This window comes from Pantherophis guttatus, chromosome 3 (genome assembly GCF_059756535.1).
Source record: "Pantherophis guttatus breed Tessera chromosome 3, ASM5975653v1, whole genome shotgun sequence".
Classification (NCBI taxonomy): Eukaryota; Metazoa; Chordata; class Lepidosauria; order Squamata; family Colubridae; genus Pantherophis; species Pantherophis guttatus.
This window is the reverse complement of record NC_142065.1, coordinates 177,717,408-177,733,558: the sequence shown is the minus strand read 5'-3', so window position 1 is coordinate 177,733,558 and position 16,151 is coordinate 177,717,408. Positions and strand designations below refer to the sequence as shown.

Here is a 16,151-nt window from a genome sequence, read left to right as displayed (position 1 = left end):
CATGGCTTGCATTTCGATTCAAGTTGTGATTTTACATTTTGAAATTGTAAATATCGTGTGTTGCATGATAAAAATGTAATGGCGCTTTGTTAAATAGGACAGCAATACATACGCCAGAATAATCACTGCTCTATAGCTGATATGTCTCTCTGGCAACCAAGAGAAGACAACACTTGTAAATGTACAACTGAGATCTATGAAAAGGTACAGTTGACTGCTACTTGATGCTCAAACTTTCACCGGGTATAGAAAAAAAAAAAAGGCAAGTGAGAGGCTATGTCCAAACCCTGCACTACACTATAGACTTGATCAGGGTAAAATCCAATTTTTTCCCTACCTGTTCTGTGGGCATGGCAGGGAAAAGATATTGCAAAATCTCCATTCCCACCCCACTCTGGGGCCAGCCACAGGTGGTATTTGCCCGTTCTCCGAACTACTCAAAATTTCCGCTACTGGTTCTCCAGAACCTGTTAAAACCTGCTGGATTTCACCCCTGGAGTTGATGGATCTTCAAACAGATTTTTCTGCAATGTTTATAACAAAGTCATATTCGAGAGGAGCAGTTGTTTTTCTTTTCAACTGGAACTAATAAATTGGTGCAAGTTCTTGCAGACGATCTCCTCCCACGTCTGTAAAATAATTCTCTGGTTTGGGTTTTCCCCGGTGAAGCTACTCATGACCAAGTAGCATCATTCTTCTAGAATTGACAGGATAAAACAATACAAATTATTATTAATGAAAATGATTAAGAGGACTCTTCTTTCTAGTTTTAAACCCTGCCGGTCACCCTTAACCACAACACAACCATATCCTGACAATATCATTGTCCTTACTCTATGCCCAGGAACTAAGTGAGACTTAGATACACTAGAATAAAACTAGTATTTTCCTTTTTAAGGTGACATTCTTCCATCATAGCTTCATGATGGAATAATGAATAATAATGCTTTATTATAATCATATAATAATATACTATATTATCTTGGAACTATGGTCAGATGGAATCTTCCTAAGATGGCATTCTCAGCAGTTTTTTTTTTTTTGTGTTTGTTGGTTTGGTTTGATTTTTGCCAAAACCAGACAGCTGGTTTTGTTGTCAAAGCTGCCTCTTTGGCAGCATGCTTTGAACAGGACCTACTAGGAATGAGTCAAGATAACCATTGGGTGACTATGGACCTACCTGAGATTAGAAGGTAGCAATTCTCAGTGGGAGGAGCTGGAAGGAAGAGTCTCTATCTATTCCTTTCCAGCTGTCTGCTGTTTTAAGAATTTACGGTGCTTTTCCTGTCTTTGAGAGGAGCTGTTTATGACTAGCTTTAAAAGTTTCAGCTGTAAATTTTAACTGCTAAATATTTTGGACTATATCAAAATTGTCAAAATGCAAGCAATATATCAAGATAAAATTTATTGGGTAAACTGGGCAGAAAGAATACTTTTCAACTTATAAATTCAACTTGAAAATTTGGCTAAAAAGCTTGATAAAGTAACAATGGTTTTAGAAATTGGTAACCCAATGCAAATAACAGTGATTTACAATTAGATGGATTAGAATGTAATTTGATGCTGGCAGATCTGAAAGATGAGGTGGATTTAGGAAATGCAAGTTGGTTAGAGGACTCCAAGAAAGGTATGGATAAAGACTCAAAATTGATCAGTGATGAGTTCGACTTTTTGAAGGAAATTGGGGAACAGATTTATTATACCCAGTCCGAAAACAAACATTAAGAGGTGTTATGTTACAATTTACAGGAAACTGTTTTGTGCAATAAATGCTATGGAGATACACACAACAGAGATTTCTGACTTTGGGGAATAAAATCCAACTGCTAGAAAACATCCCAATTCATATCTTAAGGGAAAGCCTTATTATTAAGAATCAGTTGAGGATATTTGATCCTGGACAAATCAGAGACAATGTCTGTGGTGAATTATGGTAGACCAGAAGCCATTGTTGACTTTCTGCAGGTGAAATACAATAAATGGATTATTAACAGAAGGTTTTGAAGTGTAATTTAACTGTTGGTTTTACCAGTTAACTATGTTTTCATATAGCAGATAGATGTCAAGCTAAGTGGGTTAGGTAAAGAGTGTTGTAGAAATTTATAAATTGTGTGCCTCCTTTGCGAGGCAGGAACAGGTATTATTTTTGAACTATATCAGTATCAACTAGGGGAGACAATTTATGTATATGTCTGTTTTGTTTTTTTCCTTTTATGCACTTTTTTGAGGGTAGTCTTGTTTAGCTTTGTTTTGTTTTTTCCCCTCTTTTTTTGGAGTTTGAATTTTAATATTTTGAATAAAATATTAAAAAATGAGAATCGGGGAAGTGTGGCCAGTTGAACTATTGTATATCAGAGGTGTGCTTTGGGTATGTTGAGAAGGGTTGGTGCACTCTCATCCCATTGGTTGTTAGCTAACTTCTCTTCCCGCTGATTGTTGGCCTACTTCTGCCTTGGTTGATTGTTCTCACCATTAGTACGTGGCTTTCTCCACTTCTTTCATGCCCATCAACATCCTTCTTTTCTGTTCTGGATATCGACTTCTCTCCAGGCTTCCTAAAAGGAAACAAGGAGAGCAGATCCCAACTATTTTATAAGCAGAAGAAAAGAGGGCATGTTTTCCCCCCTTGATCTGTTCTAACAGTATTCTGAAATGGAACTTTATTTTAGTTTGTTACAATCCTGCTTTTCATGATTGTAGTGTCCACATTAACTTGCTTATGTGTTTATTTGCAATTTCTCTATATTTGTCATTTACAAACACCTGTTTCCTCTTCTATCCATAAGTGGAAATAAGAAACCTAGTAGTTCAGCAACCAGTTAGTTTCATTCACTCGGGTTTATAGCAGGATTCAAATATTTAAAAGACACAACCTATTAGTTAAAACTAAATACTGGTCAAGAGGGAGGCTGAAGAGGAAAGCTCCAGAAACAGAAAAATGGCTTCTTTCAAGGGAACGTTTTTGGCCTTAAATCTATAATGGGACACACAAAATCCTAGGGCTCCATCAAACACAGCTTAAAAACTCTGCTTTGTGGGACCTGGCAAGTTGCACAATCATAGGACCTGCTTGCCTTCTCTCTGGCATCCTCCATACGTTTCTTTATTTCACATTTTTAAAACCTGGAAGATATCTAGAAATTTAGGAGAAGGTAGACAAACCAGCTCAGAGAAAAAAAAGCCCAGGCCTGCTCCTTTTGCTGCAGGGCCCTGATTTATGTATGCTTTTTCATTCAGAACTAGGATGTCTTGAGACAAATCAGTTTCCCTCCGACAAACGTACACTCAGAAGCCATTACAATATTGTTTGGCAATGTCTTGGAAGGGCAGGAAATGGCAGTGAAGAGAGCAAATGTTATGCCAGCATTGTTTAATGCCACCTCAAGCACAGATAGAAAATACTTCAATTTACTATTGGGAAAAGACTTTCCTAGTTTCTTAAGAGTACTGGTCAGCATTCCACAAAAAATGAAATCAAATGAACATTCTCTTGAAGAATCATAAAAATGGAATAGTCCAAAACAGAAGAATTACAGAAGTTTTATGTACTGTACAGTACAATATATTTGTTGCAATCTTGGAAATTGTTGTCCTTAATGAAATAGGATTAACTAGTGGTTCCAGACTAATTGGTAATATTAAAAGAAGTAGCCATCTGCTAAATAATAAATTCAATTCATTTTCAATAGGTTCTATTTCCTTTGGCAATGGAAAGGAAATAAATTTGAACAATTTCAGTGGGACCTATTTTCTTTTAAAAGTTTCCAGGAAGTTAAGCAACCTTTTAAAATTCAAAAAACAGTGAGATTCGGATATGTTAGGTTTTAATAGGAGAATTAATTACATTAATTTTTAATTGATGTACAGCTGGCCTATTAGGTTTTATATTAGCTAGACTGTGTCCTGTCATTTTACCTTTTTTTACCCAAACCAGGGGCAGTGGGGATATTCTTTATGGATTGGCATGAGTGGATCATATATTTGTAATGGTCAAATAATGCAATTGTTTTTTAATTTACTATTTTTGCTTTAATATAGGACCTTTTACATTTTATGCAATAAGTGCTTGACCTATACCTATTCTAGTTTTTAAACTGGTGGTTGTTGTTTTTTTTATTGTACCATGACAAAATAGTACAATTAAATATTTTTCCTAAAATATATTTACAAATCTAATAGGGGGGTTGTTGTTTTTTGAGACACTAATGTCATCTCTTAATTCCAATTAATTATCCTGCTGCTTCTTACTAGTTTGTTATAGTTTGTATAACAACAATAATGTACACAATTTCAGAAAAATATCAGAAATTATAAAACAAAATGCAGGGTTAAAAAAAACTTGCTTGGTGAGCACAATGAAATATACATACAAAGGTACGTACATACATACATACATACATACATACATACATACATACATACATACATACGGAGGGAGAGAGACAGAGACCAAGACCAAGACCATTTGGTGTAGTGGTTATGGCATCAAACTAGAAACTGAGACCATGAGTTATTTCCAACCTTAAGTACAAAGCCAGCTGTGTAGCCTTGGGCCAGTTACTTTTTTTCAGTCCTAGGAAAGAGGCAATTGCAAATTATTTTTGAAAAGCCTCAGAAAACTACAAGGCCTGTCCAGATAATCTCCAAGAATCAGACATTACTGAATGCAAGGGGAAAAAATGGTTCTATATATAAAATATCTGTGTTCAATTGTTGAAAGAAAGACACAACTTTTGGGCTATGTCATCCATATGCAAATAACTCCTTATTCTATTCCTCTTATCACTTCAAATTCAAGTAAAACATTGGAAGAGGTGTTCAACTTGTTGCTGAGTTTTTTTTTTTAAATGACATTTTGTCTTTACATACTTTTTGACACATTTTATCCTGTTTGCTCTATTCTGCTTTTCCAATTTTATGTCCTTTAAATTTGCGTGTGGATTTATGGCATGTACCCATATAAAAATACTAACTTGAATACTAAACCCACTTGGAAATATTTGCTTGTAAAAAATGTATTTAAAAAACTATTGCTAGGGAAGGGAAGAGCACCGTATATGGGATTAAAAATCTACCAGATAGATCGCCTACTTTGCCTCTTGTATGATGTTTCCCAGTGATCACATATTGGACAACTATTGTGTTTGTTATCTAAGACTTTCTGATATACTGTTAGTATATTTAAGAAATTTCAAAATTGCGGTTCCAACTAGACAACAATAATTTACAATTCCAACGAACATATTGATGAAGATGTTCCAAAGCTAATTCACTCTGGAGTCCTTGGATTACAAAGTCAATGACTGAAATAGAAGTGGCCCATCAGGAATTATAAATCTAGTCATGGTCAGCTGATTAACAGCTTCTTCTAGGCCTGGTGTCTTTGGACCAGGCATTGTCTCTCAGCCTAAATTACATCAAGGGATAATTTCTGCAGGAATAATTTTGGAAGCGGGATACTAAACATATCACCTAAAGGTCCATGAAGAAAAGGTAATCTAATGAACTGTTCTTCATAGCACTTTGAAGTCATGTAGCCATATTATTATAACTGATGTGTGCTAGATGATGACAAAGGAAAAACCTACTGCATAACTTTATAACAATTGGCACATTGACCAATATTTTGAAAGCCAGTGAATGTTGACTATTTTATTAACTTCAAACATTAATATCGCATTAAAATGTCAACTTCTGGTAAATTCTTAATAACTGTTTTATTTGCTCTTAAACCATATATGGTAGAAATCCTCATTAGTAACATCTAATAAGAAAAACTGATATTTCCCTGAAACAATACATGTCTGAATAATTACATATGACATGGAGGTAAAGATCATTTAACTTTCATTTCAAGATAATCATATGCCTACATATTTCAAATATCTCAATGTCTGCAAAAATCACATGGTATACAATATTCATATTGGGAATAGGAAACATCCTGGTTAAAGATTTTCCCTGAAATCATGAGGTTTCATAGATTATCAAATGTATCATAGGATACAAAGCTTTTGTATTTCTCTTGTAAACTTCTGGTAAGGTACTCATTAATTTGGGAAAAGATAGATTTAAAACAATGAAAACGTCATAATTCGGTACCCATGTTTTTAAATTATATCAGGTTATTACCAAGAGTAATGAAATCTATTATGTTTAGATATTAATGCAGTGTTCTAAATCGTGATATATTTGTACCTGTATAATTTTGTATAATAAGAATAATATACTTGAATTATAATTTGAAATCCATGTATATTAAAGAACTATTACTAGAAACAGAATTAATTTCATGGGCAAGTTTGTGTTTTTGTTTTATAAATAAGATATACTTGCCTTGTTGAAATGCTTTGTAAAAATGCAGGTTATCTGTTATAAGCAAATGAAGTGGAGATGGAAAATGAGATTTTGGGGAATATGGGGAAAAGAGAAATCTTGTAGAATACTAAGCATGAGGAAAACACAGAGGACACTAAGAATCAGGAAATCATTCTCAAATGTTTATATATAACGTTTATACGATTAGTAAATATATGACTATCAGTGAAGAATTTGCTCACCACTTGCCCTTATCAGCTGTTTGAATATATTGCATTAATCTGGAGGAGGCAGGAAGTCAATATTTCTGTTATTTCTTGCCTTGTGACTACTCTAGCACTTATTCAACATTACCCATGTTCAAACCAATTTCTCCAAGTGATTTATATAAATAAGTAGAACTATAAGTCGGCTGGCTGTTTTTTATAATATCCTACAAAAATGTTTCTTAGGATTTCAGGTCCTCATATAGATGAACTGATTCAGATGAAAGACAACTTGCTTATAATTTACTCTTTTCTTTTGGCTAATAATTAAGGCTATAAGAAATTGTATTATGTGATAGCACATCTCAAAGTGCAGCTCATACACATATTCCAATTATTTAAGATTTGACTTTCAAGTAATCCTATGATCTTAATGCCAAACTAGACTGCAGTGATAAGGCCATAGATCAATCATGTTTAGATGCAGGACATTTTTAAACAGTAATGTAGAAAAATTAATGCTGCCTGCCAAAATGCTGTCACTTAATGAGTATGTATAAACATATCAGTGAAAAGTGGGTGAATGAAAGGCGGTAAAAATAGGAAATGTTTACCGAAAGCAATGCAAACAGTAATGCCTTCTTGTTAAATTCTTCGAATACAAATTTTAAAGATCCTCTTAAATTTCTTGCTGGTTTGCAGGCATTGTTGTTTCTTTTTTTCTCCAAAAAAATTAAGTTAGCCTCAAGGAATCTCATTCCCAAGTAAATGAACAGAATGTAAAAAGAAAGCATCTTTTTTTTTAAAAAAATGTTCATTAGTTACATAAAGCACTCTTACCTTTTAGTTACATTATTTTCTCCAACTACCATTTCAAATTCACCCTTCAAAGTTCCTATGCCTGCCCCCCTCCGTGTGTGTGTGTGTGCGTGTGCGTGTGCGTGTGCGTGTGCGTGTGTGTATATATATATATATATATATATATATATATATATATATATATATATATATATATATATATATATATATATATATAGTACCTGTCTCTCTCTCTCTCTCTCTCTCTCTGTGTGTGTGTGTGTGTGTGTGTGTGTGTATAAGTACATCTCTTGTTTTCCTGCTGAACAGGCAAGGGCAATTGTCAGATCTCTCTGATGGGAGATGTTAACCCCTTTCGAGTCAAGGCGTTCCTAAATGAAAGCTCAGCCCAATAGGGAACGCTTTCTCTTACCAGCAGACTGCATGGGAGGGAGGGAGGGAGGCTCCCCCCCCCCGGAAATGCTTTCAAATACATTAGTAAACGCTACCAATCTGCCAGAGTTCCGTTTGATCAGGAAACAGGCACTAAGAGTTAAATTCAACACGACTCATTTTGGCCCGAACCCGGGAACTAATTAATCCTTAGGATACGACGCAGTGGGATACTTATTTAATCCTTAGGATACGAGGCTTTTGACTCGGTTCGGTTCAGAAGCGCTGGTGAAAAGATGCGAGAAGCTCTGGAAGAAGGAAGTTTTTCAACCACAGCCTGACAGAATTAGAGACGGCTGCCAATCCCTTTCGAACCGGGCGAGGACCGCTTGCATCGGAAGCCAAAGAGGCTGCCTTCGGTTCCGTTGGCTTTAGGAGCTCCTTCTCTTGAAATCAGCCGTTCGCCACCCCTCCACCTATAGGCAGGCGCCTGCGGGGAGAGGCAGTTCTCCGCGGTAAACCTATCGGAACCCGCGGTGGGTGGGTGGGTGGGAGACTTCCCTACACCTACAAGAGGACCCCTTGAGCGATCTTTGAAGAGAAAAAGGAACTGCCCGGTCTCGGAGATCACTTGGCTTTGGGAAGCAAAGTTGAAGCGAAGCCTGCAAGAAAGAAGAAGTTTGGCGAAACGGAGCAACTCCGCTCCTCCGAGCGAGCTTCCTTGGCTGCAGCCCTTTGCTTAACCCTGGAGGAGGGGCGGGGTCACGGCGCCCGGATACAAGGGGAACCTCCCCGGCGCAGGACGGAGCTGGCGGGACCGAAAGGGTGGCTCCATTGGCGTTCCAAGGGGGCGGGAAAGAGACGCTTTACGGCGGCCTCATTGGAGGAGGAAAGGAAGGAAGGCGAGGCCGAAGGGACTCTTAAGAATCTCTGGGCAATTAGCCGCGCCGGCGGTGCGGGAGGCGGAGGGCGAGGGCGGAGAGGGCGCCCGTCGCTAATCGCGTCCCGATGAGAGCACGCAGAACAGGCGGGATTCCTCTTCCCCGCAAAGTCATGAGGATGTGGCCCACTCGAAAACGTGAAAAGCGTTTATATTATTATTATTATTATTTTAAAAAAATCACCGCATAGCCTCCAAACGTTCTCTCTTCCTTATGTTCAACCGTACAATAAATTTAACTCTAGACATTTAATTATTTACAGAAAAGTCGCCGAGTCTCGGCTGTTTGGTTATAGAAGGTCGTTTAAAGTAAAGTAACGCCCATAGAAATGGCCCAATTGCAAAAGTGCTCTTTTTAAGAAGCAAAAGAACTTTAAAAAAAAAAAAAAGAATCTTGGATCTTCGGGTATTACATCTCCCATCTACACATTTCGCTTTTCCTGTGGTAGAATCGACCCTGCTAATTCTGCAAACTTTTGAGCACGTGCCTAATTCCTTTTAACAATTTTTAAAAATTAAAAATAAATATGTTTTGGCTCTTACTGCTTCCTTTTAATTACATTTAGAGGCAGTTTCTACACGTTCTCCTCTCTTCTGTTTCTCCTCCCCTCCCCTCCCAATCCTAAATCACTTTTTCATTAAAGATTTTTAATAAGAAAAATCACTTGACCGCTAGTCATTATCTCATCCCTTCCGTGCACACAAGTTCACTTACCCATCCTTTCATTTATTCACTTACTCATTCCAGCAGATCCGCCGCAACTGACTGCTAGCAGGGATGTGAACACTCATAATTATTTGTCAAAGTCTGCAAAGTGTATTATCCTTTTTCTACTGGTAATTAGTTACCATAGCATCTAATACGTAAATGTGCCCAGAGCACACCATTAACAGTTAAACGGAGGATTCAATTTAACACATGATTATATCTTTCATAAGTCATTACATTGGGAAAGTCAATGTCACTCACGCTGGGACAACCGCGGGATTAGAACTGGGGCGAGGGAGAGAGAGAGGGGGGAGCAGACAAGAAAGGGAGCGAGCTCGCCTTGGCAGCCAAGGTGAAAAAGGAAAGGGGGGGTATGTCGGGGCGGGATGGGCGTCCCTAGTTTGGCGGGTTGGCTTTAGTAAAACCGAGGCTCTTGAAGGGGAATCTTCATTTCTGATGAAGTGATCCGTCAAATAAGGCAGAGGGAGGGGAGGGGTGGCACGCATGGCGGCGGGGAGGAGGGGGAGGGAAACAAGATCAGCTGCTCCTCTCACGTCTGGAGCCCGGCTCAGGGATTGCGGGTGGGTCCTTGATGGTTAGGCTTTGTAATAGGAGCGGTGGATTTAAAACACCCAAGTCGCTAGCACTGTCTCACATTCTACATAGGGAGTTAAAGTGCCAGTAATTACAGGAGAGTCAAAAGGGAAAGAGCCTCGAACCAGGCTTTGGGATAAGAGATCAGAAACTTTCTTCTTCCCGGTTTCCCTCCCCTCCCACCCCCAAGCAGGCAGGTTTTAACCCCTCCCCCCTAATTTTCAAGAGGAAGTGAAAGTTGAAAAGGAACAATCCAGTCTCCAGCACATCTGAAACTTTCGACCAGACTAGTAGAGGTCGGTGGTATATTTCTTATCTCAGCTGACAATTGTCACCACCCTGAGCTCCGCCGTCGCAAAAACAACTAGCAGACAAGTCCATTGAGTACTTAGCGGAAAGGAGAGAGGAGAAGAAAGGAGCGAGAAACCCTCGCTGAGCTGATGAAAAACCAGCTTCTCTTGTTCCAGTAGTTCTTAAACTTTTGCTTCCTGCTGTTGCAAAAAAAGGACCTGAACCGAAAGGACCGAGAAAAAGGAAAATGAAGGGAAAATATAAATGTGGTCTATCCTCAAAATGACGGCTCTGTTCACAGCATCCCGAAAAAAAAGAAAAGGCTCAAGCCTTAAGGGACTCTTCTGGTCCTCACAATCTAAACTCAGCGGAGCCCTAAGTTAAGGAAAGCTCGTGATCCGATACGGCCACAGTTACTTTTGTTCCCGCGTATTGTGAGAGGAGAAAGTTGCTTCTTAAAACGGATAAAGCCACCCGTTTCTAACCCCAAAACCTGGTTCTGAAGTGAAGCAACTTCCGAAAGAGAATAGCCGTACCAAAAAGAGCTGTAAGAGGAAACTGCAAAAGCAGCTTTTCCGGAATCTTTTGGCTTGAACAAGATGCTATTCGCTAAATGTTTCCTGTCCATTCTCCTCTTCCCAGTTTTGCCCTTTCTTTAGCCTTTCGCGCCATTCTCTCCCCCCCCCACCAGCTAGAATCGAGGGGTCTGCTCGTCTTTGACGGCAGGCTTTTCCTACAGGGGGGAATGCAGAAGATTTAAATCTGCCTACGTCTGTCATGTGTGGGTATGTCTGGTGGTGGAAGGTACAAGCAGGCTTTCGGCTGCGTTTGATTCCTAATCAGGATGATGGACAGCAGGAACAGAACAATACAAACTAATGGCTGTTCTGCTGATCACTTTACCCCTTGATTAAAGACACCCAATTACGGCGCAGAACAGTGTCGTAATTATGTTCCTTAATCACATCCAGGAGGTCTAATTGCCTTAACGACGTGTTTCATTAAATGAATTTAGGTATTATAGTCGACAGTTTTCATACACAGTTGTTTTCAAATTAACATAATATTAGACATCGTCATGGAAATTGTTTTAATAATCATAATCAGACGCACCCAGGCTTTGTCTGGTAAATATTGAGAGACGGTTTCTCCTGACGCCTAAGGGTGAGTTGGTCACCCTTGTCGGGCTACCTTCACTCCACTGTACAGTTATTATTCCTGAAAAGTTACAGGTTCTGATTAATTAATCTTTTTTTTTTTTTAATGAGAAGTGGAGAAGAAAATCTTTATCTGGTGTTCCTTCCTCCCCCTCCATCCCCTGGAGCCTTTGAGGGCATTCGCGGGAAGAAGGCTGAAGGGAGGTGGTATGAATGCTGACCCAGTCAAGGTAGACACTGGCGGTGGCAGACGAGCCCGGTCCCCCAAAACATCTTGGGACCGCAGGCGCGTAGGCACGTAGGCACACGAGAAACGTTCACCCTCCTGGTCGAATGGGCTGGCAGGCTTCCCTGGAGAAAGGTGGATCTGATCGGATCCTGGGATTCGATAGGTCACGGAAAGCCACGCGCCTGCGGTACTTTCTAAAGTTTTGCTAGGTACGTCCACCTTAGCGTGAGAGTCCAGAACTTTCCGTACGGAACCGGAGCATAATCCTATGGACAAAACGGAAGTTTCCCTCCAGCGGTCCTTGTTAGAGCACAACCTTTTCTCTTCCAGGAAGCCAGGGTGAAGGCTCATCTGCACACAGCCTTTCCTCGCCTTCTGAGTACAAGGTGCGGAGTAAAGGTAGCTTGGCGCTCTACTCTTCTTAACGAGTCTGCGGCTTTATTGTGGTTGTCTGAACAAAGCAAACAGGCGAAGAATTGCGGGGGCGCTTGACCTTTTTCCACTCCTCTTACAAATGAAAGTGGGATGAAGATTTGTTCAAAATATTTTAATAAAAACTATTTTTCTGACATAGATATATACATACAACCGACCATACATCACTGCCGTCCTCTTACTTGACCTATTTTCATGTAGATCACCCTTTATAGGTCCATGACCTGCCAAGGAGCTTTCACAGCATTCGTTTTGCCTACCCAAAGCTGACAGACCAAATTTGGGTTATAGAAAGTAGCTGGAAATACCAAGTCTCAAAGATTCTAGAGCTGAAGCAGAGAAGATAAAGGTTTTCGGGGACTATTCTTATTAAGAGCAGTATCTATGAACCAGTTCTGTCCAACAGCAGTTTAAATTCCACTATTTGTCCTAGCCACAAATCATATTATAAATGTAAACAGAGAGAGAGTTAGATTTAGGCCCAGATCTAAATTAAACGTTTCATCCAGTTTAATTCATCGGAATTACTTTTACTTTTACAGTTGGAAACAAAATTGCTTAAATAAAACCCTAGTTACTGATCAGTCTGTTGGGTTGACACACAGTTATTTTTCATCCTACAATGCCAAGCATGCTTAACCAAAGTTGTGGGGGGGGGGAGATACTAGAATCAGTGGAGCACCTACAAATAAATGTTGATATATTAAGAGTAACATTGGGTTTCATTTAACTGAATTAATCAGTTTAAAATTCATGCACTTCAGCTTCAATAGGTTTGAACTGTATGAGAAAACAAATCTATAATATTAATATGCAAATATATTTTTTGAGGTAAACATTCCTTTACTTTTCAAATTTCTATCATTCTGAAGGTAAAATAAATGTAACCCTTCTTATAAACACTGAAATGTCTACTTCCACCTAAAATTACTTCTGCATTTAAAAAAAAAATCTAGCTTTATTCTGAAAAATCAAACACTGCCACATGGAAAAGCTTTCTTTGGCATATCCTTGGCAAGAACTATTGCCTGGTGCCTTATGGTGATAGTAATTAAACCATTTTTTGCATGTTGCAAAAAGTTTGTTTAGTCACCACAGTCCAGTTCATTCAGCAATTAAGAAAACACTTCTCCCCTCATTTTTGGACTGAAGCAATTTATTAAAGCTCAATTTATAAATACAGGGATGATGCAACTTAAAAATCCAGATGACCTTTCATAAACCTCAGCAGTTTGGATACATCAAGATTTCTGGTTCAAACATCCTTGGCAAATCAAATGTTTTAAACACTTGGCACAAAGTTTAAGTTAATGAGATTTTTAAGAAGCATTTGAAAAGTAAAAAGCACACGTAACTTTTAACACAGGATGAATATTGTCATGAAAAGATCACTGAAATAAATATGTGTTCTGGTACAGATAGCATTGCAAAGTGAAAAGAAACAAGGTGCACATCTTCAAAAATAATAACTTGCAACACTTCAGCCATGTGAACAGTTTTTACATCTTAAGTAAACACTCTCTGCCAAACCTTTGCTCATTTTCACAGGCTCAAAAGTTCAGAACTAATAAAAACAAGGAATTTCGGAGCAATTTTTGCACATATCTAATAAACAATTCAAGTTTGCATGTTCTCTGGCTCAGAAGCAATGAAATAAAATAACATTTAAAAAAAAACCCTTTTAAGTGCCCTTCTTGATTTGTCTGAGTTTACAATCCAGTTTGCTTTCTGCCACCTGTTTCCCTTGCTGAAGCCCAACCGAGCCAACTTCCAAACCTTGGTTGCCGATAGCAAAAGTTCCCCAAAGTTGGAAGCCTTAAAGAAACGATGTGGCATACAGATTTTCTCCCAATCTGGAGTTCTCCGGGATGACATTTCACCCTCCCCCCCTCCCCTACACCTTTTCGAGAAAAAAAAAAATACGCGACCGTGTGTGTTAAACTTCGCTGAGGTCTCGGTTGCACTTAACTCCCCACATCAACCCCATGACCATCCCCCCTAAAGGCGGCTGCAGCAAAGTCCGGCCAAGGAAGTACTTTTAACGGACGACGAAGGGATCGGACAGAAGTTCGTCTCTCTTTTAAGGCTTCTCCGTGCACTGTTTGCAGAGACTGGACGAGACGCTGTTGAAAATGGCACATTTTTCCGGGCAAGAGGTGGCGGGAGGCAGGCCGGCACTGAAAGGGTAGCCCGCCGCCGCTTGCTCATAGGCCCCGAGAGCCGGGTGCAAAGCGGCCGCCGCGGCCGCTGCGGCCGCCGCTGAAGAGGGCAGCGAGGCGGCCGAAATCGCCTGGCCCTGGTTGAGATAAGCGACAAGGCGGCGCATCTCATCGAGGGCCTGCGCCTGCATCAGGATATAGTTCTTGGCCAGGAGAAGCGTGGCGATCTTGGAGAGCTTCCGCACCGAGGGGCTGTGGGCGTAAGGGATGACGGCCCTCAGCTCGTCCAGCGCGTCGTTCAGGTCGTGCATGCGCCTCCGCTCGCGGGCGTTGATGTTGAGCCGCAGCGCCTTCTGCTCCTTGGACTTCTTGCCCCCGCCGCCGCCGCCGTGGTGGCTATTGGAGCAGGCGCCGCCCTCCGGCGCCTTGAGTAGGGCGCCCCCAGAGCTGACGACGACTCCGGAGCCGCTACCTCCGCCGGGGCCCCGCAGGAGTAACTCGCAGCGCCCGTCGCTGTCGTCGTCCGGGCTTTGCTCGCCTCCGCTGCTCTCGGCTACCGAGCTGCGGCTGGTCGTGCTCTGCCCATATTTGACGCAGACCGAGCCGCCCAGCGGGTCCCCGGCCACCAGCGCCCCGGCCGCGCTTTCCCTCAGCAGCACCTCGGAGTCAGCCGGCTCGTAGCAGCTGAGAGGGGACGGCGCTTGCCGCGAGTCGCGCTGCTGTTGCTGGTGGGCGGCCAGGTCGAGCCCCGGGGGTGAACGGAAGGCAGACTCCATTCTCTTGGCCGAAGCGCTGAAGCTCTTGTGGAATAAGTCTTCGTCTGAAGGGAGGTTTAGCGCCCTCTCCATAGTCCCGACCGGCGGGTTCCCCTCCTCCAACTCCTCCCTCTCCCGCGCCCCCTCCCCCGCTCTGGTCCTTTAACGCCCCGGGTCGGGGGCTTGCCTGGGTCGAGCGCCTCTCCCCGAGAGCGCGGCTCCTCGTTCTGCCCCTGTCACCTTCTTCTCCCCGCTCTTCCAGCGTCTCGGAGGCAGGCCGCTTTGGCGCGCGTTCTTTCTCTTCCCCTCAGTGAGCGTCTGTCTCGCTCGCCGCCTCGCTTCCTCTCAGCGCTTCTCTCCCGCCACCAGCCCGCGCGGGGCTAAGGCATTGCGAGCTGCCAGCGGGCTCTCGGCACCTTTTCTCTGGCTCGGATTCACCTCGGGGAGATTTCCCGGACCCATCAAGGGAGAGAGAGAAAAGAGAGAAAGAAGAAAGGGAGCCGGAGCGCTCGCTTTTCTCGCTCGCTCGCTGAAGGCGGCGGCAGCGGCGGCTGCTAATATTCCCGCTGTTGCTGTTGCTGTTGCTGCCGCCACCGCTGCTGCTGCTAACTGCCGCCACCACAGACGGGGGAAGTCTTTTACCTCATTATCTCGCGGAGAAGGTTATTATGAAGAAGCCTCGCCTGTTGGGACAGAGCTTGCTACCCAATCAGGTTAACGTTTTAATTAATAGGATTAAAACGGTAACAAACGAGCCCAGGCGCTAAGGCTTGGCCCTGAGTCTGGAGAGTTTGCATTTCACACCGGTCTGGAGGAGGAGGAGGAGGAGGAGGAGGAGAAGACAGGCGGCTGCTCACGCTTTATAAAAGGCTGCTCCATTATTCTCCCTGCCATCTGTGGGCACAGCTTAACGCATATGTTTGCAAGGCGTTGGGTCCTATTAGGAAGCCAACAACTGCCTTTACAGCCTGACAGGTGTGGCGACTTTCACTCCTCAATGAGCACACTTAAAAGCCCGGGCTGGGGCGAAGGAGGATGTTTTTCCCCTCCTTCAGCAAATTACGGGGCGGCGATGACGGGGTGAAGGGAGGAAGAAGAAGAAAAAAGAGGGGAGGGGGAGAGCTTGCTGCACACTTCGCTCCTCCGCCTGCCCACCCACCCACCCAC

The 16,151-nt window shown here is 41.9% G+C and overlaps 1 protein-coding gene across 1 annotated transcript; it reads right to left on the bottom strand.

Moving 5' to 3' along the window:
- Positions 1 to 12,167: 12,167 nt before the first annotated feature.
- BHLHE22 (basic helix-loop-helix family member e22) lies at positions 12,168 to 15,947 on the bottom strand. Its single transcript, XM_034429861.2, has one exon. The coding sequence runs from the start codon at positions 15,075 to 15,077 to the stop codon at positions 14,151 to 14,153; it is 927 nt and encodes a 308-aa protein (XP_034285752.1). The 5' UTR covers positions 15,078 to 15,947; the 3' UTR covers positions 12,168 to 14,150.
- Positions 15,948 to 16,151: the final 204 nt, after the last annotated feature.

Bases quoted from the DNA above. Each gene is read 5' to 3' on its own strand.
- BHLHE22 (XM_034429861.2), bottom strand. From the start codon at position 15,077: ATGGAGAGGGCGCTAAACCTCCCTTCAGACGAAGACTTATTCCACAAG.